Source organism: Rhamphochromis longiceps, linkage group LG19, assembly GCF_057381845.1.
Source record: "Rhamphochromis longiceps isolate RC_006_pf linkage group LG19, R_longiceps_female_GT1.1, whole genome shotgun sequence".
NCBI lineage: Eukaryota > Metazoa > Chordata > Actinopteri > Cichliformes > Cichlidae > Rhamphochromis > Rhamphochromis longiceps.
Genome location: NC_140575.1, coordinates 21020649 through 21047586, shown reverse-complemented (window position 1 = coordinate 21047586; position 26938 = coordinate 21020649). Strand labels below are relative to the sequence as shown.

General features: G+C 41.9%; 3 protein-coding genes across 3 annotated transcripts; all 3 read left to right on the top strand.

Moving 5' to 3' along the window:
- The first annotated feature begins 1451 nt into the window (after positions 1-1451).
- On the top strand, positions 1452-14579 carry hivep2b (HIVEP zinc finger 2b). Its single transcript, XM_085391760.1, has 7 exons — positions 1452-2110; positions 4581-8478; positions 9079-9236; positions 9407-9582; positions 9738-9836; positions 9925-10712; positions 12038-14579. The coding sequence occupies exons 2-7, from the start codon at positions 4681-4683 to the stop codon at positions 12455-12457; spliced, it is 5439 nt and encodes a 1812-aa protein (XP_085247886.1). The 5' UTR covers positions 1452-2110; positions 4581-4680; the 3' UTR covers positions 12458-14579.
- A 717-nt stretch (positions 14580-15296) lies between these two features.
- txlnbb (taxilin beta b) lies at positions 15297-21059 on the top strand. The gene is made up of 10 exons (XM_085391785.1): positions 15297-15438; positions 17433-17703; positions 18067-18158; positions 18289-18459; positions 19080-19274; positions 19555-19674; positions 19764-19838; positions 19929-20021; positions 20268-20363; positions 20503-21059. Exons 2-10 carry the CDS (start codon positions 17469-17471, stop codon positions 20983-20985), a joined length of 1560 nt encoding a protein of 519 aa, XP_085247911.1. The 5' UTR covers positions 15297-15438; positions 17433-17468; the 3' UTR covers positions 20986-21059.
- Positions 21060-22874: 1815 nt separating this feature from the next.
- Positions 22875-25848, top strand: LOC146646642 (peroxiredoxin-like 2C). The gene is made up of 9 exons (XM_085391997.1): positions 22875-23060; positions 23220-23313; positions 23438-23491; positions 23686-23731; positions 23819-23946; positions 24089-24203; positions 25084-25206; positions 25284-25421; positions 25574-25848. The coding sequence occupies exons 1-9, from the start codon at positions 22952-22954 to the stop codon at positions 25679-25681; spliced, it is 915 nt and encodes a 304-aa protein (XP_085248123.1). The 5' UTR covers positions 22875-22951; the 3' UTR covers positions 25682-25848.
- Positions 25849-26938: the final 1090 nt, after the last annotated feature.

Sequence of the window (26938 nt, the reverse complement as noted above, 5' to 3'; positions counted from 1 at the left end):
TGAGTATCAGCCATTTTAGTGCCGCTCCTGTAGATACTGAATACAGCATAATGGATCTCAGCTGCACTGCAGTTAGTTAGCTTCAACTTCATCTTTGGCTTGTTAGAGGCTATATCTAATAATAGCTCTCTGCAATTCCATACTGTGGAGGGACTCTGTCAATACACAGACTCTGCATTCACTGCTTTTCTAGCGCACAGCGAGTTGCTGCTTTTCTGAAGGAAATGCTCTGTGACATTACAGTTTTGCAGAGAAATAAAATGCTTGCCATTTGGATAAGATTTTGAACTGTGAGGTGAAATTCAACAGCGAGTCATTACATAAATTGCTCTGTTGTGTAAGCTTTGCATTAAGGGGAGGACCTCTGTGAAACATGTCTTAGCCACAGCAAGCACAGCTGGTGCAAGCCCAAAGCCAAGGACTCCTATTCATAGAAGCCTCCAGTTGTTCTCACCCAAGAGCAAAGAGTGAAACCGAGGAGGACGAGGAGGAGGAGGTGGGTCAAAGCGGGGTGTAGTATCTGAAGTTCTGTAAATTATATTGTGTCGAAAGGCCAAATTTTTCACACAAATGGCTGAGGCGGGGTGATCATAAATCAGTTCAAAAGCACGGAAAGACCTCGTTTGATGTGCTTGATGGCAAAACCTGCAGCTTCAAACGAATGTTATGACACATTTTATCAGATGGTTCGGCCTCTATGCAAAGGTAATTTCACAGTAAAATTCAAGTCAAATTCAAATGTTTGTCATGTGTTTTAAAGGACACTGTTTTAATCTATATTCATGTATGATTTTGATTCCAAAAGTCAATCAGACATGTTAAAAATAGACGAGAAAGTACAAAGTAACACAGCAGTAGTTACCTGGGTACAATGTGCCACATTTTGTTATCTAACAATAAGGCAAAAAAGGATGTAAAAGGTGACTAGTAACATTATATGCCAATACTGGAGTCATTTTCAAATCTTTAACCCTTTGTTTACAGGAATTTGTGGACTAACCTGATCAGGAAACATCACAGGCAATTATTTAATTATAAGCAACAGGCTTATGTGTAACAGGGTTACATGCAAACAGTAAATACATTAAACTGTAGTTGTAACTGCTACGTTAATAGAATTAAGCAATTAGTCTTTCTTCTCTTGTTTTGCAAAATTAAAGCTCAGACTATAACAATGCAGCCCAAGAGACACTAATTCTTACTGAATCTTGCTCAGAGGAAGTCTTTAAGATTCACTGCAGAGTTGATGCATTAATGCAAAGGCTCCAAATGGCACCAACTAAACTCGCACATGTGATTCACAAGATGAGGTTCGCAGCTGCACATAATCTGCAGTATTGTCCTAGTTTTTTTTTTCCTTTTTTGCCGCGTTAATGACACCCCTCATCACGACTCTCTCCATTCACAAAGCAAATCCTGTCGTGACGGGAAGAACTGGCTCTGAACGGGGCTTGTGGGTGTCTCAGAATTCAGAGAACATGTCTAATTTTTGCAGCAGCCTCGCAGCCAGCCACATTCATTGAGTTCCTCTCCGTATGCACACGCTGAATAGGATCACGCTGTAGGAGATGTACATTCAGAGCTCGCTGCACCATATGATTAGAGTCTTTCAGCCGAGCGCTTTTGCATTTCTTCCTACCGACTGTCCGACGCATTTTACATAGATAATAATAGTTAATGAATATGTGTACCTGAATGAATTTGAGCTGTGAGGGATGGGTGATGCTTTAGCTCTTTGGATCATGACAGCCTCGCTCCCCACTTTGTGTGCGGAGTGTGCGAAGCGCACGGAGAGACGAGAGGGAGAGGGAGAGGAAAAGCGCCCTTAAACGTGGGCTGTTGTGTATCCCTCTCTGGGCCCCTTTGCTATTTTTGTGCCTGGGTCCGCACGTCACGCTTGGGTATTTTCTCTGGTGACTAGCTCGCATCAATAGATCTTCTAATGTACATCCAGTCGGCCAGCAGCTTCGCGACTGATGGGACTTTTACCTCGCTCGTTTCTTTCATATTTCGCCACCCGGACATGAGGAGAATGGAGAGACGGACTATGCAGTATGAGGAATGTCACATGTGACTGCCGATATGGGACAGGGGACTATTCAAATGTCAGGTTTGTATGAGGATTATATTTGATATGTGAATGCCAGCTGCTGTGTGTGTGCTGTGTGTCACTCCGATCACAGTGAGAGAGCTGCTGGTTCATTCTGCATGCTGTCGTAGAGGACTTTAAAGCCAACCGTCTCCTTATGATATTTATGGATTTGTTGTCAGCGTGAGACTTCAAGCCCCGTTCCCTTTAATGGCCAACTTAGCCCCTAATGATGTAATGCAGCGGCATAACGATGCTCTCCCGTAGCTCACCGTGCTCCCTTGTGTGTGAAGGGATGTGCCCAGCGAATGTGCGGTTCAGATAAATGTCTCCACAGAGACGTTTCTCCATCCATGCGGACATACTGTACCACAGTCAGCCCACAGTCATCCCGAAGCACACCTACTGCCACCCACCTGCCTCCTGTTGTTGCACGTCATTGCTGCTGTGTCACATATTTTCGTTTAGGTTAGCGCTTGTTGCCAGGAGTGAGAGGAATTTGGCTTTCAAAGGTGCGCTGGCCCACTCTTTTTTTGGAAAAGTCTGAATGCGCTCAGAGACTTGTCAATGAGACTCTGAATGTGATGGCTCTGTTTCCTCCCTGTCGTGCTCAGTTCAAAGGTATGCATTGTTTCCCAGGGTCTTATCTCATTGTCACTCTGCACCTATATTCCCCTCTTCCCTCCTCTGGTGGCTCACAGAGGATGGAAACTAAGCAATGAGGTCAGATCGACCTTGAAAGGGAGCTCCCTACCAGGCCTCTGAATTTTTGTTACCCCCAGGCACCCTCCAGCTTAGTTTACCTCTCTAAACCTCCCCGTTGAAACATGGATCATTCCAATCCAAAGCTGCCCCTTCACCTCCTCCCCTCCTCACCATCCTTCATATGCCTTCATTATTTTTCCTGTATGTGGAGGAAGCGTTCAAATCTGTCTGACAGCAGAGACCCCAAAGATGAGCTCAAAGAGGGGAATGGGCATTTGGATAAGAACACAAAAGGTAGATTATCATCTTTACCGCTGCTTTCGAGCGTCTCTCGGCATCTCAAGAGTCACCTTGGATTCATATCCTCTGGTTTTTATGCTTGAGCAGCGTGGTGGTGTGCTAACAAAGAAAGAAAGGGAGTGAGAGAAAGAGAGTGAGAGTCGAAGAATGTCCTAATTAAAGGGAACTCAGAGGGTTTGTACCAGATAAAATTACATAACGTCGTTAGGGAGGACACAGCATTTGATACTGAGAAGATGAAACTGACGTGCCCTCAGATGGCCATCCATCCCCATGGTATGAAGTGAAAGTGTAACCAGTTCACTTCAGCCACAGGCATCATGATGTTTCTCGCTTGAGTCCTGCATGTTTACCTACAGTGAAGAGTGTGGTCCTGTGCGGCTCACTGTGGAGACGGACACTAGTGACTCAGATAGGTTGGAAGCCTTGAATCCCACTGGAGGTGATATGAAATGATACTGGATTTAGATAAAAGGCTTTAAAGGTGCGGGCGGACTCATTACACTTCATTGCCATTGATTTAAGACTATCGACTGGCATGCTTCAGCACACATACCAGACTTCAAAAAATGCTTACTTCCAATAACAGTCTTGTCTTCTGTTCTTCGGTTCAGTCTAGTTTTTATTCCCATAATTGCCAATAATGTCGACCACGGCTGAACAAGTGAGTTTAAAACTGAATTTATTAATTCCCTTTGACCTGTTGTAACACCCAGTGGCAACCTATACAATGTAGCTTTGTGTTATGAGCCATACAAATCGATTAATTTTTACAAACTAGATCATGTTACCTTTCAGATTAATTTTAATACATTGCAGTTATTTTTTAAATTTTTCCAAAAAGATTCAAATTTGATCAAAAGCTGAACACTACCTCTAACTCGGGATGGGGTGATGGTGACCCGGTGCACAAATGTTTGAATAAAAGTGACATTCCACATTACGGTACTGGCTTGTTTCCCCATGAGGACATCATTTGACAACCTCACCTGTGCCCTTAATGATCAGTTTTGACACTTCAGTATATAATAGTAAATATGTGGTTTGGTAGATACATGGGCAGAGACCACTTTCACTCACCCAGTGATTTTGTTCCATAAGGAGGCCTGAAATATGACAGAAACCACTCAGGTCTGAAGGGACCTTCGAGGGTTACTCCTAGTAGGCTTTCAAGGTGCAAAGAGTTAAATACCTCTTCATATGCACATTCACAGAGCTTCAGAAAATTAGGTGCCAGGGTTTACCTTGGTAAAGAGACCCAGCTTTTCCATTCCTGCTGTGATGGAGCTCATTATGAATTTTATACTCCAGTTTTATTAGGAGGACTTTTGGGAAACAGCCTTGAATAGCTCTCAATTTCAAGCGCAGACACACACACACACAGACTTTCCTGCCTCATTTATTTTGTCACGATAATCTTCGTGCATATTTATGTGGTCCTAGTTCATGTTATTGCATCCTAACGACTCTTTCTTATTTCTTTCAGATGACCCTTCCCTGCAATTCACATGTATGTTAATATTACTAAAGTTACATAACAGTTATTGTCCTTGAAAATCGATCGCAAAGGAAGTGACACTGGATTCATGGAGTCACTTGAAACTACTGCAGGGGTAAAAAGCTCCACTGAGGGTCAGGACAGAAACGCTGCACAGAAAAAATGCTCATCGGAGGTTGCACAGAGTAGGCGGAGACCACCAGTCGAATTGGAAGCCAAAGGGTGGCACCAAAAACTAGAAGAAGCTCAGAGCAAAGATACATGTGGTTTCAAAGAAATGTCTGACTCAGGGAAATCACTGCAATTAGAAGATCAGCACCCTCAAGCTCAGTCCACAAGCCATCCAGATTATGAGGTATCCTCATACCCACTACAGTCCACAAAGCAGTTTTCTAGTGGCAGACAGAAAGCTTCTACACAGTCCCCAGCACCCACATCTCACAGGAAGTCCCCCAGCTCACCTGAAGTCCAACAACAATGTTCAAATTCAGGGATGGATCCACTTACAGAAACGGTGTGCAAGGTGGAACAGAAACCACAAAAGCCTGGGAAGTATGTTTGCGATTACTGCGGAAGGGCATGTGCCAAACCCAGCGTGCTTAAGAAACATATTCGCTCGCACACAGGGGAACGACCCTACCCATGTGTTCCCTGTGGGTTCTCCTTCAAAACCAAGAGTAATTTGTACAAACACAGAAAGTCTCATGCTCACTCAGTCAAAGCTGGAACGGTGCCATTCTCAGAACTCGGTTCGTACAATGCCAATACAGACCAAGGGTCTTTTGAAGGGGAAGGAGAGCTATTCTCTGATGCTGAGCAAAGCACAGACACGGACGAGGACACTCTTAATGACCCGCTGCTGCTGCTGGACTCTCCAATGGAGGGATCAGATAACACTGCTGTAAAAGTACTAAATCTCATTGCTCAGAAAAAGGGAGCCACGTCAATGTCAGCTCAGGATGGTTCATCCCAACACCAAGAAATCAATGCACCTTCTGCTGCTGCCGAGGCTAGTCGTGCAATTCAATCTTGCACAATCAAACAGAGGCTGGCACTCCGGCTGTCTGAAAAAAGAAGCAGTGACTCTGACCACAATCTGTCCCTCCCAAGTCAGTCTAGCAAGGGCAGCACGGACTCCGGGTACTTCTCTCGCTCTGAGAGTGCTGAGCACCAGACTGGCCCTCCGAACACTAACGCAAAGTCCTACCAAGAAATTATGTTTGGAAAGTGTTATCGGCCAAGCCCTAAGCAGGCTACAGCTTTTGCGGTTTGTAGCACAGACACGAGTGAATATACCAGCAAACGCTCAGAGAAAGGCGTCTCCCGTGTTTTCACGCAAGAAAAAGACACAGTTGAGTCAATCAAAATAAACACAAAATCGTTCACAAGGGAAGAGGTAAAAGAACCCCTATTAGATGCTAGCTCTGATGTGGGGCCTCTGATTAGAAGCAACTCAATGCCAACATCCTCAGCAGTCTGTCTGACTATGCCTCAAGCACTCAGAGGCAGTCACTCGTTTGATGAAAGAACAAGCACCGGCGGCATGAGGAGACTCAGGCGGCAAGCCGCTTTCGAACTATCCGCACAAGATGGCCATACTGACACTGACAGTCATGGAAAGATTAGTGAGAGTGGCATTTCACCCTCAGGACTGGAAATGGAAAGCTACCCTTCTGTGGTGCCTAGTATGAGCCATCAGAGGCATGCGATGGAACTGGCAACGCGCAAGCGTCGGAAGGAAAAAAGGGAAGAGGAGGATTTGTCGGGTCAATATGAAGGCCATCATGAACCGTGTGAGGAGATGTTTGATTCAAGCAAGGACTATGATGTAAAACAAGGCGCACTGGGCATTATGGCTTTACAGAAAGGCCATTCACAGATGGACAGGTGTGACATGGACATATCGGTGTGCCCTGAAGTGTCTGCTCGAAAAAACTTAGGGAATGTAATTTCAGTTATCCAGCACACAAACTCAATAAACAGGCCTTACTCTGAACATTCAGAATCTTACAAATATCAAGCTATGGAGGCCTCTGAATCATATGAGATGGAGCGAAGTGACAGTAGATTAAGGGCGTCGGTTCAATTAGGTCCCAAGCTCGTGCGGCAGTCTAACATACAAGTCCCAGAAATTAGAGTCACAGTAGAGCCTGATAGTCCAGAAAAAGCTCCTGAGGTGCAGGTGAAAGAGCCAGAGAAGCACGTGGAGGAGTTTCAGTGGCCTCAAAGGAGTGAAACTTTAGCACAATTCCCTCCAGAAAAACTCCCTCCAAAGAAAAAAAGGCTACGCTTAGCTGATATTGAGCACTCCTCTGGTGAATCTAGCTTTGAGTCGGCCTGCACTAGCCTGTCCCGCAGCCCCAGTCAAGACAGCAACTTATCTTACAGCTCCACCTTATCGTTTGACAGGGAAGAGAGCTTGAAGTCAGTCTCTCCCGCCAGGCAGGATGAATTTGGCAAACCATTAGAGTTGTTAGCTGTGCCAGGGAGTGGGCACTCCCTCTCAGTGCTCAACCAGCGTCAACAACATGAAATGAGACGCTCCTCCTCAGAGCAGGCGCCGTGTAACTTGCGCAAGGAGTTCCCAGAGTTGCGCAGCATATCATTTGACTATGGCAGTCTTTCTCCAACATCCAAAGTTAGACACGTGGACATAAACTCTGTGAAGGAGAGAAGGAGGGGAAACTTAGTGCGACAGGAGTCACTGAATATGGATAGTGAAGTAACATCACAAGTGTTTCCACAGTATCTCAGCAGCATCTCCCCTTCATTCACTGCCGCCACTATCCTGCCGCAGACTTTGCCAATATTCTCAGCTGGGAGTACATTTCCTCAGCTTGCACATCCGAGCCTGATGGTTCCCGTAAGAATTCAGACTCATGTTCCATCCTACGGTAGTATCACATACACCTCAGTGTCACAGATTTTTGACAATCACTATGACAGTGTTAGCTCCACTACGTCCACCCTTCAGAGTCAGATTTCAAGAATTTCTGGGAATCTCGATTCTCATAACATATCGGCTCATACAAAACCACCTACAACACACACCCTCAATGTTGAGGCCCTTGATTTGTCCTCAGCCAAGCTCAAGACAGGCATCCCTCTCTCTCTGACCTCCAGAACTATCTCAACCACTAATGCCTCCAGTGGTGGCGCAAACAAACGGATGCTATCCCCTGCCAGCAGCCTGGACCTATTCATGGAGGTCAAGCAGCAAAAACGTGTGAAAGAGGAGAGAATGTTTGGGCAGATTGTAGAGGAACTGAGTGCGGTGGAGTTGGGAAAATGTAATTTGAGTGAAGAGAAGGGGCACAGGTCAGGGATGCAGGGTGCACCAACACTTCATGCTCAGAATGACTCACGCAGGAGTAAATTTATCACACTTCAGCAAAAAGAGGCCGAGGCCACGGACCACGGCGCGGAGTCAGTTATGGAAAGCAGCTCCCTGGATGCAAGCTCGCCTCCTTACGCCATGATATCAGTCAGTGAAGTGAAAGAAGCTGGCACGGAGAAACGAGTGCAGATGGATATAGTGGCACAGCTGGTAACCAGTCAAGACATCCTGATGTCAGACTCTGAGCATTCAGGACTGTTATCTCAGTTTCCAAGTCTTCGCACGACGACAGGTGTGAGCTGGTGTTATCTCAATTACACCACGCCGAGCTGCTCTCACAGCACCGCCCCTTTCTCATCTGTGTACGCCACCTGGCGTGTGAGTTCCCATAACCCGAACCCTCTTGAAGTGAGCACCAACTCTGCTCTGGCTTTGCTGCAGTCCAGACAGAGGGGAGACAAGGTTATATACACCATGGCTGCCATGTGCCAGCCTGGTACTGGGAAACTGGTCTCATCACTCATCCTGTGGAGGCAGACCATGGAACAGGTAAGAAAATAATCCTGTCTTTTCTATCAAAGGCGTACTGGTGTTTTAAACACCTGTTGAGATATTGAATTAAAGCCTTATTTATTGTACCTCTTATATCAGTAATCACTGATATAATCAGAAATAATTATGAGAAGATAACTGTTTAAAATGCAGAAAGTTTTAAGGACCTTAATACCCAGAATTTGGCAAACTGCACACTTTAATCAACTGACAGAAGGTTTCCTTGGAAAGATCCTGGAACGAGCATTTGCTTGGTGCTGATAATGATATTTAACTATGAATCACCAAATGGTCTTGATTTTAAAAAATATGTCTTGAAGATAAAAATACCAGATATTATAATTATATTAAGGTCATTATTAAGTCCAAATCTTGGTACTTTTCTCCACTGTGCTCAGTGGATAAAAAGCATAAATTTAACATTAAGATCAGAGTTACCTGTGCTGGGATTTTCCCCAGCAGTGGCATAGTTCATGTTTGCAAAACATGCTGTGCAATGCCATGTGTGACATACAATATTGGTGGGATCGCGTTGCACTGTCGATATGGTGTCCACTTAAAAAGGATGTTAACACAATGTTTGTTCATCTGATTCAGCTGCAGAGGAAACCGGAGCCCAAAGAGGTGGACGTCACCTACGGGAAGAAGGTGAAAGACATCAGCTGCAGAGTGAAAACTGCCAAGGAAGAGTGGAAAGAGAGAGAGGCTGCCACAACCCAGACTATGCCAACACGAATTAAGATCTTTGAAGGAGGGTCAGTCGAGATATTATTTACCATTACACTCGTCACTTCTGCTGACTGCATATGCAGCGGATATATTAGAGTGCTAGTATGTGAAGTATCTGTTGGCCCACGCTCTTTTTGCAGTTTACGACTGTGCTTTTTTTGCATTTCTTTATTAGAAATGAATCTCTCTCTTTCAGGTACAAATCCAATGAAGACTATGTATATGTTAGAGGTCGAGGCCGGGGTAAATACATATGTGAGGAGTGTGGTATTCGCTGTAAGAAGCCAAGCATGCTGAAAAAACATATCAGGACCCATACGGATGTGCGGCCGTATATCTGCAGGGTTTGCAACTTTGCTTTTAAAACTAAAGGTAAGCATTTTTTTTCTTACAGAGTAGTGAGTTATCGTAGCTGTAGCAGTGATAAAAAAAAGCTGTTAGATTAACTTTTTTTTTAAGCATCTGAAATGTACGAAAGTTCAGTTTCTGTTGTGTTTAATTTCAACAAATTTGCCTTATTTCTGCAGGAAACCTAACTAAACACATGAAGTCAAAAGCGCACATGAAGAAGTGTCTTGAACTGGGAGTGTCAGTGACGATGGATGAGACAGAGATACAGGAACATGGTAAGACTGGGATGTATGTAAGTGTTGTAGATATGCCCAGCTGTCACTGCAACAAATCCAGATAAACTAATGTGTTTCTCATTTCAAGTGGACGACATGCAACAAAAGTCCAAGACAGAGGTGGCTGCGACGACCAAACATCAGTTCTCAGACGCCGAGGACTCCGACGGCATGGATGAAGAAGCTGATGAAATCGATGAAGATGACGATGAGGACGATGAATACGAGGGTGATTCCACTCCGAAGTTACATTCAAGAAGCACGAGTCCTCAGCCGTGTGGAGTTACCTCTCTGTCAGTTACAGCCACTGCTGCCATCCACGGCTGCTCCCTCACATCTCTGCCCGGAGTTGATGTCAGTCAGCAATCCTCCGGCAGACGTACGAGCTTGGATCATCGTCCTGTTCTTGCAAACGACCAGAGAGAGAAATCCGTGGATGAAGACTCTCTGACCATGCTGTCTCCAGATCACAGCAGCTTCCTTTTTGACCCTTATTCATCTTGTCTACTCTCTCCTGGCTGGGAGTCTCCCATCAGGGAGCCCTCCCCTTCACGTTTACGTTACCCGTCCCCAAGGAGGGAGCTTTCGCCACGTGGTCGCTCCTCTCCCAGATGGGATACCTCTTCATTGAGGCCCAGTTCACCTAGCTTCACACCCATCCAGCATCCCTCCCCGGTCTCAATTGAACGGCCCATGTCTCCCGGCATAGAGCTTGCTGGAAAGCGGGAATCCTCAGTCAGAGGCAGGCAGAGGGTTGTGTTAAGAGCCGTTTCACCACGCAGAGGTTCACACCAACATAAAGGCAGCGGTGACAAAACCAGACACCAAGCAAAGATGGAGATGGCTCAGTACCAAGGAGCCTTTGAAATGGAGATGGTAAGTAGCACAGCGTGTTCTGCAGCCAGTTCAAGTGTAACACAAACAAAGAGCTTTTAAGGACTTATTGTTAATCTGTTCAAGTGTATAGAACAGCATCTAAAAATTATTTTGTTAAATTTTGATGAATCTGGGTACATGTAGATGGACCGTGTGTGGTGTAAAAACAAAAATATTTTCATACACTGTATTTAAGAAATTTTTCAGAAATGTTATATTCTTGTCTACTAGTGTATCTAACTCAAACAACATAAGATATTAATCTAGGCACAGTTAAAATGGTAACTATGTTTAAAATTATAGCTTAGCAAACAAGCATGCTAACTCTTGCTAGCAGGTGGCGTGTCGAGTCCATCGCCATTTTTTCTTTTGGGACAGTTTTTTTTTTTTTTGCCTTAATTTAGTCATTTTCAAGTCAGTAAATACTTAGCTTGTAAAGCACAACTGTTGTCTAGCTAATGTTGTGCTATCATGACCTGGCATTGTATGGTCGATACTAGTGTTTCAGCAGATTAGACACTTGCTACAGTTAGCGCACCCTGATCTTTAGCATTTGTTACCAATAGTGAAGACTATTCTCCCCTAATGCCCTAGTCACACAGGCTATCCCCCAACTGTTGCTGAACGTTGCTGGCAGTTGCTTTTAAGTTGATTACAAAAGTCTGATTCAACCAGGCCAAGAGGGTAGTCAATTACCCAATGGTAATGACCAGTTGCCTCAGAAAACTGTGTACCCCACAAATGGTTGGCGACTGGTTGCTGGCAGTTGCTAGTGTGAAACTTATGATGCTATGCCACAAACCTTCTTGTGATTGCTTTTAGCGTTAGCAGGTTGTGCATAATTAGCATGGAAGATGACAACTTAGGTGCAAAACTCTCAAAAAACTTGTCAAGAAGCAGTGAAGCAGCGAAGAATGTGACTCAAACTGTAAATACAAACTTTTGCCAAAGCAATCTGCTAGTGGAGGGAGGTTTTTGGTGCATCACCTTTTTTGCGACTGTTTTCACCTAGCGACAGCCAGCAACCACTCACCAAGACTCAAAAAGATTACACATTTTTCCCTAGCAACCAGTGTATATTTCAGCATGGAATTAGCTATTTGTGTTTCACTAGTTAAAAGAAAAGCACACATACATTTTCTTTTTCTTGCACTGAAAGAACAAGTAGTAGAATATTCTGTTGGCAGAGAAGTTTTTTCTTCTCTGAGTGCTTTCATTTTTCAACATTCACATTACTTCATGATTTCTAACTAAGATATTTTCACATGAGAAATTATCTTGGCGATGCTGAAATTGCCGCTAATTCTGCCAATGTGTCGTTCCAGGACCAAAGGAGCAGCTTGGCTTCCAGTCTGCCTGGTGCTGCCAGTTCTCATCATCAGAACATCCTCAGCCACCTCCCTCTTCACTCCCAGCACCAGGCCCACAGTTTGCTCCCCGTTGTTCCTGTTGGCGGGCTCCAGATATTACACTCCCCGCCTTCCTCCAGCACTGATGTCAGCCCCTCTGTGGCGCCAAGCCCCCAAAGCAGCGAAGGCCAATGTTGCAGCAGCAGGGAGGGATCTGTCCTCGGTCCTGAGACAGAAGGAGAGGACATCAGAGGCCACGGCCAGCTGTCCTGCCACGAGGCCGCTCAGGAGAAAAGCCTCGACCCCGAAGTCGGAGACAGCGGACAAGAGGAGAATGTACAGACCTGCTTGAAAGCCATCGCCTCACTGAAGATTACCACAGAAGACCCTCATTAGAACCGTCATTGTCTGTTTTCTCGGGTTGATCAAGGAAAAGACACCTCCCTGCTACACCTGCGACCTTGTCACCTTCTGCCCTTTAGGCACATGACCTCATCTTTATCCCATTAGAGGCAATATAATAACACTTCCTCTGGTCTTGCACATACCCGAGACATCTTCTTAAGTGGATAATATGAGTGGAGGTCATATCTTTTCAGTGAAGAAGAAGGCCACCGCATCTGATGAGCTCTTCTCTTCAGAGGCTTTTTGGAAAACTTGGACGAGCAGCAGGGTGTTTTTTGCGTTAATGGGTTCAGGTGCAATACGGAAAGATATTCTGCTAATATGCCTTTGTCTGACATAGTAGTTTGCGTACAATTGCACATAAATTATATTTATGAATTCTGTACAAATGTCCTTAACATATACTCCTTCTTAGATACATACAAACAGTGTATTTTACTGTGTGTACTTTGAAAATAGACTGTTGTTTATGTAATCATATCAAGGTGTGATGCAGTAGTGCAGTAAATAAAGACTATTTATAAGGGGAAAAGTATGTGTATTATGAAACAGTCTGACCAAATTTTAAGTAGACGCTTCTTGTGCAGTTTGGTGCTTCTGATCAAGCAGCGAGGGTCTGTGCCTTTATTTTGCGTTTCTTCATTTCTTTATCAGAGCGAGAACTACGGAAAGCAGTCGAGGTACTCTTTATTTTGCTCAGAGGACAGCTTTTTCTTTCTCGCCCCGTCGGCTTTATTTATGTGAAACAAGCTTAAAAGAAACAAAAAAAAGTTTCCTATGTTGCAAATTTTCTTAATGTTGTGGTTTTTATCTTGGTAAAAATGCATGGGATTTGCTATTGCACAACAATAGAGGAGGTAATTATGTAATTATGAATACTGTAAGATGTATTTATATATTAGAACGTAAGCACTTATTGATACTGGTAAATATTTGACTACTATTTATATGGTATATCTGTACTTATGCAGCAGTGATGCAGTTATGCAGTGAGCTACGCTGGCATTGCTTTTGATCTCATGTCGTCTCTACAGTTTTTTTTCTTGCTTATACAGATGACCATGAGCATTTTATGAGTTTTAAAGATGCACTTTCATCCTTTTACCTTTGATGTTTTAACTGACTCGGTCAGTGGAGGAAATGGGGGAGTAAAACACAGTTTGTTCTCTTGTGATTTTTGACACATTCCAGTTGTTTTTTTTCTTTTCTCATTGTGTAAAACACGTTGCACACAAATCCAAGGGGCTACAATGATCAGTCAATAGTACATTTTCTTGCATTTCAAGTGTAACTGGATGAATCAATATAAGTAATGACGTTATAAGCATGACTATTACTGTGCTTCAGCTCACAATGTAAGTAATCATTCACCAAATGCATTACTTCTTCTCTGTATATATATATATGTGTATTTTTATGATTTAAACTATTTTTGCAGTGTTGAATTCTGAAAACTTTTTATGTGGATTGTTTATATCTCTTTAAGAGGTAAAATGTCTGCAGCTGATGTAATGGCAGAGGTTTAATGAGGCTGATTGCTAACACAGCGTGTCTCATCTTTTTAAAAAAAAATGTACTCACATCTTTAAGTGATTATCCGTTTTTGAGACTTCGAAATTTAAAAACACAACAACACTTTGTTCACTCATGTTTACATAAAAGATTTATAGGTGCACTGCTTTAATTTTGTGTTTTCCTTTCTGAAGGTGTATGTAGCTTTGATTTCACGGTTGTGTATTTTCATTTGTTGTGCACATAGCTCATAAAATGTGAAGGGAAAGTGAAGCCTTTTATTTGCTTTAGCATACATTATGTATTCAGATTGTGTTTTGTGTTTTTTTTTAAATTGTGTATTCATATATACTGAACTGCATTGTGCCTCTCATGTCTATGGAAATCCTGTAAAACACACAGAGGACAAATCATTTTACCTCTAAGCTAAGATTTTTTCGAGGAGGGAAAAAACAACCTCAGTAGCCAATCTGTTGTTTAGCTATTTGCATCAAATCTGGCTAGTCAGGACGGAGTGCCTCTTTTATGCTATGAGGAATTTATTGTTTGGTGCTCTACTTTTTCAGATTAAATTCAAAATTGTTTTAAAAGAATATAATTCTAACCCAAAAATGTGTGTCGCAGCTTATTTCACGGCTTCCGTACCTTTCCTCCTGCATTATTCACCGCTGTTTAAATTAGAGCTCGCACGAGAAGGTTTTCAGATGAAATCGCTCACATTTTATCTTCAGGGTACAGTGAAAAATTGGAGAATCTCCAACCAGTGACATCCTCTGGTGAAGAATTATTACTGCAGTCATAACACGGGAGAGGAAAAATAAATGAACGCTTCCAAAAATAGCTCTCACCTTGTGACTAATATTGAACCACATTCGCACACACTTTGTTGTGTATCAGCAGCATTTGCGGTGCACTTTACTGCATGTGTGAAGCATGTATAAGCAAGGAAATGAGAAAATCACATTTTTTCGGCCACTCTTCTCTGGGTCGGGGGAGGAGGTCTGTTCTAATTCTGGCCAATCACAGAGACACATAAGGTTTTTTCCCCCCCTGTCTCCTGCTCAGTCACCAGGCTTGTCAGGCCCATTTGTTAGAATAATTATATGGCTGTTAACAGCAACCTTGCCTAAAATAAAACGAGTGCTGCATTGGTTCAAAGACACCACATAAAATGGCTGCTAAAGATTTTACCAGAAGATTTATTGCATTCATACATTGTTAGCGTGAACACAGGTGCTTCTTGGGGTAAATTCCCGTTAAGATTACAATCAGAGGAGGCCCGTGGGTTGTTTTTAATAGAGGTGTGCTGTGGAGTATCTCTGTACTCCCTCTCTCTGTTCAGAGTGAGCTGTGCTCCTCTGGTTTATTTTGAGGTGGTCTTATCACAGCTGTTGTAGCTGGTGGCAGCCTGTCCAAGCCCCTCGACACTCTTCCTTTTCTCCCTCTGGCCCTTGGTCCTGGTAAGACCCTGTTTGCTCCTTGCCCTGCTTCTTCAGGGATATTTAGGCTTTAATAGTTTAAAAGGTTAACTCTTGTGCTTGGGATGTGTTTCAAAACGTCTTCTTTAACGTACTAATGAGTGCCTCTCTGAATTTGATGGATGCAATCTTCGCCAAGTTTGTTAGAGGCGAGAAGCTCTTGACGGCAGTGAGGCTAGTCTAGTCTGTGAATGCGTTTAGTAATATTTATGTTAAAGTAAAGTAATGGCTCACTAAAGCCACAGTGTTACATACACTGTGTTAAAGGTAACTTTAACCTCCTAGAAATATACTGCGTGCCGACGGGGGTTGCTTATGTAACATTTGTGTTTTTATTGAATATTAATAGTTGAAAAACAAGACTTTACTGCGCACAACCACTGACATCAATAAGAGTGGATAAGAAATAAATAAATAACGTGCCCATATTAAGAAGTTCTTAAAATAGCCTGTGGATCTGGAACAGGTGCCATGTGCTCAGCTTGTGAAAGCACAGGCAGCGTGAAGGCTGCACTAATTTTTATGCACATAAACAGGCTCTGGCTGCAAGCCCGTACAACGCAAGAGAAACGCAAGGACTCGATAGGGGATTATATTTATTATTCACTAATGAGCTTTAGTATTACTTTAAGTGATTATTGTTTTTGTCGTAAAAATGGCTGCCTGTCTTAACAGTAAATATAAGATGGTCTCAAAACCAAGAAAAACTCGGGCCACCATTCATTTCTTTGTTTTGCAAAAAATGGAAAAAACGAGTGCGTTGATTTACTGAAACGTGTCAAGATACACGGAAACAAAGAATTAAAAACAACGTTTGTACCATTATTCTTCAGCAGGAGTCTGAACTCTTAGTTTCTTTAACTACTCCTCTGGAATTTTTCTCCATCCTCATTGAAGGATGCAAATGCATCAAATGAAGGTCTACATACATCTCTCAGGTCCTGTGTCAGGTCTTTGCCGGACGTTTTCCTATTTCTAAGAAAATTACTCTCCTGGAGATATTTTTGTAGGCCTAGCACTTCTTTTGTCCTCCACCTGTCCAGTTTACTCAGAATTTTAAGTAAAAACTACTCGGCATGCTGAGATATGTTTTCAGCTAACAGCTCTTTGTCAATCACCTTATTGGTGTAAAGCTTATTGTCAAATTATTGTGTTATCTTTGGCTTTTTAAAAAAAAAAAAGATTTGACGTAAGAAATGAGAACAAATTATGTGTTTTTGTGACAGGGTGCTAGTAACAAAGGGCCTGAAGATACAAATTAAAATCGATCTGTTCAAAGTTGTTTATTACAGTATATGTAAACACATTTGTTCACCCCTTGAGTCTTTCTTATACTTAAATGATTCTTGGGTCAGTTTTAAATTGCTTAACAAACAACCCAATGAACGAAAAAGCAGCCAATGTCCAAAGAACTTGATGGTAGTGTTGAAGTTTGAGTCCATTTTTCTGCCGAGCCTTTACAGCAGGGTTACAGAGTTTTTACAGTCTTTTACCAAAGAATTATGTGTGTCTATTTACAAAAAATAATAATATCTGTTGATGTGTTGGGTCAGCCAATTCACTGAAAGACATTTACTTACTGTCTCTGTATGAAAATCAGGTGTGATTATTTATCTTGCTTCTCCTTTTCTTAATGGTTAACCATAACGCTGTGTTGCTGTACTGGAGAACATGAATGAAAAAGTCAATTATGACATCATTGTAAAGACCTGTGCTTTTTCTACTATGACAAAAAGTTCTGCAGAGATGAAGGTCTGTGCTGGAAATTCTCAAATCTGATTTGAGTTCATCAGATTTCTGATTGATTAATCAGTAAAATTAAGCTTCAAATAGCAAAGCTGGAATAACTAGGACCAAAATGGACACTCAGCGTGACTTTGGTTTTCTCCATGTTTACTACTTCACTAAACAGGAAAACATGAGTCTATCTTAAACCTAATCCTTAGCCTCTTACACATGTACGGATTCCATTACAGAACCAACCATCTCCCTTTTGGAACTACCTCAGAAAAATGGAGGCTTGTCAGGAGAGTAAACGCTCACCCACGAGTCCTGAAGCATCGCCAGCCGAGGATCACCACATTGACCTGACAGAGGACCTGGGCCAACAGCTGGAGGACATCATTAGCACCTACCAGGCTGCCGAGATTCCAGCTGAGCCAGAGGACACGGAGGAGGTCACAGCCGTCAAAGAGGCAGAGACCCGCAAGGACCAGAAAATGGAGAAGAAGATGCTGAAAAATCTAGGTGCTGTGTGTGGTTTTGAAAAAACAAACAAAAAAACAGTTTTAGTGATTTTACCTGAGGTGGGTTTGATTCAGTGAAGTCAGCAAAAGTCCAGGTTGTACTGAAAGTGATTGGTGTGTGATAGCAGAGCCGTAACGCGTGTAAATGCATCCATCTGCAACAGAGAGGGAGGTAAAGTAGTATTTCCAAATGCCTTTTATAGTTTGTGTCATTCAGCTGCCAAGATGATTTTTCACAAGATGGACCAGCAGAGTTCTTGAAGTCCCAGAAAATCATCCAACAATAATTTCTGTATCAGTCTGTTTAAAACTGGCTTTATGGCAATGATTGATTTTTAAGGTTAAATTCTGTATGGCTGCTCAGGGAAGGAAGCTATGCTGTTGATGCAAAGTCTGAACAAACTCGATTCTCCGGAAGAGAAACTGCAGGCCATCATCAAGAAGCATGCCGAGCTGGTGAGTGGATAAAACAAAGGTGAAGAGAGCAAAAAAAGAAAATATGTAGTAGCTCTCATCAAAGCTATGGTTTGTTTCTAGAGAAAAGATATAATCACTATTATGGGGCACTGTGTGTGTGCTTTTGCAGCTGGAGGAGCATCGCAGTGATCAGAAGCAGATGAAAGTTCTCCAGAAGAAGCTTCTCCAAGTGATGAAGGAGAAGGACCAGCTGCAGGGCGAGCACAGCCGTGCAGTGCTGGCTCGCAGCAAACTGGAGGGGCTCTGCAGAGAGCTGCAAAGACATAACAAGACTTTAAAGGTAGCTCAACTCCAGACATCACTGCTTGAACAGTGTCTAATCAGAGATGCCGAAATCGCCATTTGCTGTTGAGCTATGGTGCCAGGTGGTCCCAGCATATTTTGTGCTCTACAGGATATGACATCACTGGCACTGAAAATCTGCTGCCATGTCAAAGCTCAAAGTTTGACCTATTCCACTGCCACCCTCACAACTCCTGTTGTGAAGCCAAGTGTTGTTCAAAACAGCAGAACTTTAGCGATGATCCCTGATCAAATATGCATGTTTTTGCTTGCAGTGTAGCACGTTTTAGTCAAGATTGTTTTGGTGTGAGCTGCTCAGTTTCAGAGCTTTTTGATGCTTTAGCAACTATCACCTTTATAACAATCATAAGAACTGTGCAGACAACACTGCAGTTCAGTTTAAAGGGTTTGCATTCTCTCTTTTATAAGTTTAACATCATGGATGCTTCCTCTTGTACAGTGATACAGTTCCTTCATGAGCTTCCTGCATGGCTGCTAGCTGGAGCAATAGCAAATTATATAAGTCAGTGGTGGTGCACAAGACAAACAAAACGGTTGAGCATTTATATCCATCTTGCAGTGCAGGTTTTAAAGCTAACACCCATGCTTGAATCGCAGGAGGAGACCCTGCAGAGGTGCAGAGAGGATGACCTAAAGAGGAAAGAGATCACCACCCATTTCCAGGGCACGCTCAGTGAGATTCAGGCTCAAATTGAGGAACACAGCAGCCGCAACACCAAACTGTGTCAGGAGAACGGCGCTCTTGCAGAAAAACTGAAGGGACTCATTTCACAATACGACCAGCGAGAGGCGGTATGGATCCTGCTACACTGTGAACACACACGGACACTCGCATAACATAACAGCAAAGCCAATTTGTACTCCCAGTCTACATGCATTATTAAAACTGGATAAACTGTACTTGTGTAAACCTTCTCACATCTGTGCCCATGAATTATTTGCAGATTTCTCCCAGGTCTTACATTTATTAGTTACACTATTTCAGTTTTATGTAGCCAAAGGCTCCCAGAGCGAGAAATGAAACAGCTTTCTCTGTGAAAACGACTCATAAATCCACCTGAATGTCTTCCAGAACCTGGAAAAGGTTTTCAAGCACAGAGACCTGAAAGAAAAGCTGCTGGAAACCAAACTCGCGCAGGCAAACATGCTGCTGAAGGAAGCAGAGGAGAAGCATAAGCTGGAAAAAGACCATGTACGTTTTTTCGTTGTGCATTTTAATAAAAGATTTGTTGTAATAATCCCCTAATGCTCATTTTTCTTTACCATTTCAAAATCACACAGCTGCTGAAACAGGCAGCAGAATATAAACTGCAAGTGAAGGTCATGAAGGAGCAAGAGATCGATATGAAGGCCCAGGTATGGTATCAGGGCATCATGGGCAAAATTGGATAGTTTTTTCTACCTCCCTGGAGAAAAGTATAATGTTTTGTTACCATTCTTCCTCAGCTTGATATGTACTCCAAGAAGTTTGATGAATTCCAGGGCACGGTAACAAAGAGTACCAGTGTCTACAGCAGCTTCAAACAGGACATGGACAAAGTAAGTTTGGTTTTACAGAATATTTGAAGTCTGCTTCAGGAGATTAAATTATTGAGTTTTTCTGCAAAAAGATGATGACAAAGATGACAAAAATACAAATGAGAGGAAAGAATCCCATGAGCCTTTCAGTAACACTTCAAAAACTGACAAACCTTATAATCCTACACTTGCTCAGTTGCAGCTATTTTTAGAAGATACTTTGATTGTCTGCAGCATAACATGATTTTTTTTGTTGTTGTTGTGCAGATGGCCAAGAAAATGAAAAAGCTGGAGAAAGAGTGCCAGTCATGGAAGACTCGCTTTGATGGCTGCAATAAGAATCTTATTGACATGGTGGCAGATGTAAGAATTTTTTGTTGTTGTTTTAATTCATTAATACCCTCATACATAGATAGATTTAAAAAAAAATATGACCCACCAGGGAAAAAATTCAGTTTACCATAGGAAATTTTATACAATATGTTAAAAATATTTTTTACAGAAAGCAATCAAGGAAAAGGAGTTTGAGCTTCTCACCATCAAAAACCAGAAGCTTGAGAATCTGTGCAGGGCTTTGCAGGAAGAAAGGAAGAGTCTATATGCAAAGGTGCATGGAGCTGGCAGTCAACCAGAGGACAAGTCTGCTGATCCATCAGAGAAGGGGGGCTCTGAGAAGACACCTGAAGACCCAAATGAGAATCAGCCCATCCAGAATACTGCAGCACCTGCCCCTACCGGGACACCAACGCTCACAAGTCCGCTCACCGAGGAACTGGCTACACTGAAGGCTGAACAAGCCCTTCTGAAAGAGGTCGCCAGTTCTTTCACAATCTCTCACATTGCCCCTACAGAAACAGGCACAAGTCAATCACATGAACCCACCAAGGAGCCAGAGGAGAACCACATAGAGCAGAGCGAACACCAGGAAGTCCACGAAGATGGATACCAACAACAGAGAGATTTGGAAATGGAGTCAGTTGATTAATGTTGAAATCACTGTGAAAAGAAACCATGATCATGTGAGATTCTTAGCAATAAAAATAAAAATGCTACATCTGTGTTGAGTGTCTGATCCTAGTGTAAAGACATTTAAAAGTGGGTTTATTTTAGTATGCAAATCTCCACCTATAACTACACAGATTAAGAACTTGTTTAACAAACCAGAGCTTTTCCAACTACCCATTTTTTTCTCCAGTAACAGTTTTGTAAGACTCAGTTCGATACCACGAGACCCCTCCCAGCAGCCTCAGCCTATAGCAGCATATCTAAACGAATGTTCAGGCACATCTAAAGTAGCTGTAACTTTAATCGTATATCAAAAAGGAAAGTTTTAAGTCCAATATTAAAAGTACAAATCCAAATACAAACTGGTTGTGGAATCACTCTGTAGAGAGTCTTGGCTTTAATTACTTGTGTTGCAATATCGCTGCGCTTTACCCAGTCTAGGACCTGATAGGATCTAGTGAGCATGGAAACTGTTACATAAGCAAACAAGATTGTATTTTTTCAGTATTAAGGTGGCTAGCTAAGGGCTAAGAGACAACAGAAATTCACAAGAAAACAAAAACTGAGTCCAAAGTTGAATGAATTTAACTACAAATTCACTAATTACTGATTACGTAAGCAAAATAATCAGTTTTTCTGGCCTTTGTTTCATACACATTCAGATGCATTTTGTTTCTGGCTTCATTTTTGTCTTCAGTAATTAAAAAGCATGGTCTATTGGGCCAACATCAAATGACTGGCCTGGGCATTGAAGAACATCCCATTTCTTTGCCATGATAAACTCTTGGGTTTCTCTTGGGTCATTATCCATTTGCCCTGTGAAACAGTATCTGATTAGTTTAGCAAAATCTGTCTGGACAGCCCTTTACACTTTATAATTTATCTACTATTTCTATTAGCAGTCACATCGTTAATAAACAGAGGTGGCTAGTTCCATTGGGAACCATACCATAATACTGACTCTACCATGTTTGACAGATAATGTGATATTCTTTGGATCATGAGCTGTTTTTGTCCTTCTTCACACTTTTCTCTTCCCATCTTTTTGTGAAAAGGTAATATTAGTTTCATCTGCCCAAATATATATATATATTTTTTCAGAACTGTTCAGGCTCCTCACGAGTTTAATCTGTCCTTCCTGGTCTTGGGTTTGCACCTTGCTCTACACAATCTTTCTCTTAAATGTGGACTTTTAAAATGAAACACCTACCTCTTTGAGAGTGTACATGACTTGGTTAGATGGCATGAACACTCGTGACCATGGAAATAATTCTGTGATCATCACTTTTAGTTGTCATTTATAGTCTTTCACACCTTTTCGTGTTGCTGAGCTGGTCACTGCATTCCTTCTCTGTACCAGATTGTTGATTTGGGCACTCCTACGTTTTCTCTCTCTGTCCCTGAAATGTTTATTTTGGTTTTCAGCTAATGTTGTCTCCTTCACTTCAATTGACATCACTATGGATATTGAGACGTCTACTAAATGTTCAGCACTTCAATTTCAGATCGTTTAGCTGCTTAGTTTGTCATGGAATAATGGAACAATGGATCTCACCTGCTCATTAAAAAAAAGTGTCCAATTACCCGTGAACACAATTATTAGTATCCTAATGTGATACTGTACCAAATCAGTGAACAGTTATAGCATAACTAAACGATAAAATGGGCTTGATGTCAAAGAATGTATTTTATTTTAGAATTTTATTTCCTTTCTTTCACCTTTCTGTTTTTTTGGCTTTTATTTCAGTTTTGATTAAATGTTTTGTTATAAGTCATTTAAAACCTGCAAACAAACACTTGTGTCACAAATCAGTGACGTTCCCCTTTAAACTGAGCTTCAGTCAAAAATCTTTTGGCTCTAAACTTGGCCAGACTGGACTTTGAGAGAAAGCAGAGGCAGTTGTTACTGCGGTCCCCGATAAGAGGCTGGAGAGTTTAAAAGAAAAATGGCAGAACAACCGGATTCAACTGCAATTTCTTGTGCAAAAGCTCTCTCATCTTTTGTCGAAAAAGGAAAAGCTCTGCTGGACCTTGCTGAGAAGGAAAGCAGGGAAGGTAGGTCACACAAGTGTACATAAAAATAGACACCAGTCGTCAAACAATTTATGGACGTAGCATGAGCAGGGGTTGCAGAAGTCCTATCAATCATTATACATAAAGAATCCTCTGAAACAGATGGTTAGCTGCTAACTTCATGCACTTTGTGACGCACAGGCTCGTGCCAAGAATTCGTCAGGCAGAAAATCCGCATAGAGCGTAAACAGTCACTGCTGGGTCTGATTGAAGCCGGTGCAACTCTGTACAACAGGTCTAAAGTCCCACTTTCAGTTTAACTAAGCAGCCTCTTCTGTTAAACCTTATTATATTTAATATTTTTAGCTAAAATATGTAATGAAGTGTTATATTTCAGGCCCATTTTTTCTGCTTCACAGCCTGTCTGTTAAACAAAAAAAGGATGCAGAGGATCTCTGGAGCAAAAATACAAAGTAAGAGCACAAAAATTCAACTTGTACAATGTATCGAGGTATTATCATCTAGATTACATGACAAAGGCCAAATCAGCTGTAGCCTGTGCTGTCACAATTGCTGTGCATCCACTCACTGATTCACATAGTACAGTAAGTCACAGCCTTAATAAACTGACATGACCCCTGAAAACTATTCTGCATGATGTTCCCAGCTGTGCTGCTTTGAGAGAAGCTCTTCAGGACTTTAAAGAGCTCGAAGTGAGTTCTTTTAATACAAAATGTAAAATATTTTTAAAAAGCATACTCACCACGGTCGTTTTACGTAGTGCAGCCAATGTACCGCAGGTGCAGTGGGATGCCTTTCTACAGCGTTTGGATGATGAGCTACAACTGAGTCCTAAAATACACAATGTCGATCATCAATCAAAATGCATTTCACCAGATACGCCGCTCATCGATGCCAGAACTGGAGAGTGGGTTTGATGAAAGTCTTTAATGCTTCCACACTTATTAAAAAAGCGTAACAATGAACCTCATATATCTGCCAGTTTTTATGCGTCATTGGTGCTGTCTGCTTTGCACCTTTATATTTTACTGAGGCTTTGTGTTTGACAGAACAGTAACGCTGCAGAAATATCTTGGGAGAGGTAAGAAGATATTGCTGGTGTTAATCCGTCAGTTCTCCTGTCTGCTCTGCCGTCTACATGTTCAAGATCTGCAGAAGAATCAAGTAAACATCACACACCTAATAACAATGCTTAACCAAAAAAATGATTACCAAAGAGTTATAAGGTGAAAACTTTGCATATCTCAACATGCTGTGCAGTGTGTCTTTAAGGGAGGGAAACAGGGAGAAAGTGGTAACAGGTCTTGAGCCCAAATTTAAAAGTTTTGGGTCTAAATGTAATTAGTGTGTGTAGAGGAAACCATTAAAGAGGAAGTAGTGAGTATCTACAGTCATCCGTAATACATGACTCTATCATGATATGGGGCTGCATTTCAATCAGTGGTGTTGGGGTTCTTGTCAATAAATGGTATTATGAATGTAGAAAAGTATCATCAGATGTTGATACACCACACAATAATACCATCTGAAAGTCGTCCGATTGACAGTGATCCCAAAAACACTGCTAATGCAGTAAAAGTAAACATTGATAGATAGAAAAAGACACAATGAAACATAATTAGGCATACACTGGCCTCCCCACATCCTGGACTCATTATTGAAGCAGTGTTTGATCATTCAGTTTAATCAAATTCAATAGTTTTATTTATATAGCACCAAAATCCCAACAATAGCCTCAAGGCTATCAGGCTTCCCCCCCCCCCCCCCCCATTCTCTGTTAAGATACCAGAGAACGGAACAAAAGGCAGCAACATCCAAAGAAGAGTTTTGAATGCCCTAAGTTCAAAGTACACATGCTGTTTTTGCCCCATACACTGTGTTCCTATTTTCTTTTTTTCAGTAAACTGTTGGCTCAAGACTTCTGCACCATGGTGTATATGCAGTGTGATATTCTCATAAATATCTACAATCAACTGATCTCTAAAATCCCCCAGTACAGTATATAAAACTTACATATACTTTTATCTCTAATGTTACTTTGCAGAGTTCTCTGGATGCACACTCAGTACAAGTGGTGGTCATTTCGTTTGGCTGTCAGGAGGGAGCATCACACTGGGTAGAGCAAACAGGCTGTCAGTACGACATGCTGCTGAATCCCAGTAGAAAGGTCAGGGGTCAACATCAGACAATACACATTTCAGTCTTTGATGAATAAATAAATTAACTCATTGTTTGGTATTGCAGATGTATAGTGCATTTGGTCTGGGAGCATCTCTGCAGAAAGTGTTAAACTTCGGTAACATGCTGATCTACTCTGAATATGTAGCGAACGACATGGAGTTTCCACGAGAGCTTCCGTGGATTCAAGACGACATGTTTCAGGTCATCAGAATTCAATATGACTATTTTGTGCAACACATCTATCTATGTATTAATGAATTCTAAGAGGTGATAGAGAAATTCACTAAATTTTCACCACAAAGAAAGACTTTTAAGATTTATGAATAATTTCTCGTTACTGTCATTTGTTCCAGCTGGGAGGAAACTTTGTTTTGGACGAACATGGAAGGGTGTTGTTCTCTCACCGCTGCCAGAGTCCAATAGACCGACCCTCAGTGGAGGACATTTTATCTGCACAGTGAATATTAAAATCCTTCATGCACGGCATGACTTAATTAAAGGAAAAAAGAAACAGATGATGTCAGCTGATTCATTCTTTGTATCAAGTTAAGATAAATGTGATTATTAAGCCACCTTTGAAACGATAATTTTGTGAGAACTGCTTTAAAGGTATTACTTTTTTTTTATACAGTGCTGTGAAAAAGTATTTTCCACCTTTTAGATTTCTTCATTTTTTCCTTATTTGTCATATGTATATCTTTCAGATCATGAAAAAAATGTCAGTACTGGACAAAGATAACCCCAAATAAAATTATTTTATTTATTAAGGGAAAAAAGTTATCCAAATCTACATGTGAAAAAGTAATTGCCCTTAAACCTAATAACTGATTGTGCCACCCTTGGCAGCAATCAAGCGTTAGCAAGAACTGGCAATGAGTCTCTCACATCGCTGTGGAGGAATCTTGGCTGCTGCTCTTTGAAGAATTGTTTTAATTCAGCCACATTGTAGGATTTTCAAGCATGTACGGCCTCTTTGAGGTTATGCCACAGCATCTTAATCAGATTTAAGTTTGGATTTTGATAAGGTCACTCCAAGCCTTTATTTTAGCCTGGTAGAGAGCAGAATTCACAATCAATTACAAAACGTAATGGAGGCACAAGCAGCAAACCAGCCAAAGAGACCAGATTCAGATTAAAAGTTTAAAGATAAGATGATGAAATAGGAAGTACATTAAATGTTTGCGTGGGTTCCCTCCGGGTACTCCGGCTTCCTCCCACCGTCCAAAGACATGCAGCTTGTGGGGATAGGTTAATTGGATAATCCAAATTGTCACTAGGTGTGAATGTGAGTGTGAATGGTTGTCTGTCCCTGTGTGTTGGCCCTGCAACAGACTGGCGACCTGTCCAGGGTGTACCCCGCCTCTCGCCCTATGACAGCTGGGATAGGCTCCAGCGCCCCCCGCGACCCTGAAAAAGGATAAGCGGAAGCGAATGGATGGATGGATGGATTAAATATGAAAACGTATGACAGACACAATATCACTGCACTGTCCCAGTTTTCCACTTGGAACTCTTGGATTGCATTAACACTACGGGTAACTTGCACATATGTCAAGGCATCTAAGTGTTTAACGACACACAGCCCTTTTAAATTACAGCTCCACAGTAAGAGTATGCATCCTAAACATGTCCGAAGTGCACATCTGTCACCCACTGACTGCATGTAATGCATTGTCACATGAAACAAAAAGTGCAAACTGCTGAGTGGTTGAAGTCCA

Bases quoted from the DNA above. Each gene is read 5' to 3' on its own strand.
- hivep2b (XM_085391760.1), top strand. From the start codon at position 4,681: ATGGAGTCACTTGAAACTACTGCAGGGGTAAAAAGCTCCACTGAGGGT. The intron at 8,479-9,078 runs GTAAGAAAATAA...CATCTGATTCAG, and splicing joins GGAGGCAGACCATGGAACAG to CTGCAGAGGAAACCGGAGCC. The intron at 9,583-9,737 runs GTAAGCATTTTT...TTATTTCTGCAG, and splicing joins CTTTGCTTTTAAAACTAAAG to GAAACCTAACTAAACACATG.
- txlnbb (XM_085391785.1), top strand. From the start codon at position 17,469: ATGGAGGCTTGTCAGGAGAGTAAACGCTCACCCACGAGTCCTGAAGCA. The intron at 19,275-19,554 runs GTATGGATCCTG...AATGTCTTCCAG, and splicing joins AATACGACCAGCGAGAGGCG to AACCTGGAAAAGGTTTTCAA. The intron at 19,675-19,763 runs GTACGTTTTTTC...AAAATCACACAG, and splicing joins ATAAGCTGGAAAAAGACCAT to CTGCTGAAACAGGCAGCAGA.
- LOC146646642 (XM_085391997.1), top strand. From the start codon at position 22,952: ATGGCAGAACAACCGGATTCAACTGCAATTTCTTGTGCAAAAGCTCTC. The intron at 23,061-23,219 runs GTAGGTCACACA...TGTGACGCACAG, and splicing joins TGAGAAGGAAAGCAGGGAAG to GCTCGTGCCAAGAATTCGTC. The intron at 23,314-23,437 runs GTCTAAAGTCCC...TCTGCTTCACAG, and splicing joins GGTGCAACTCTGTACAACAG to CCTGTCTGTTAAACAAAAAA.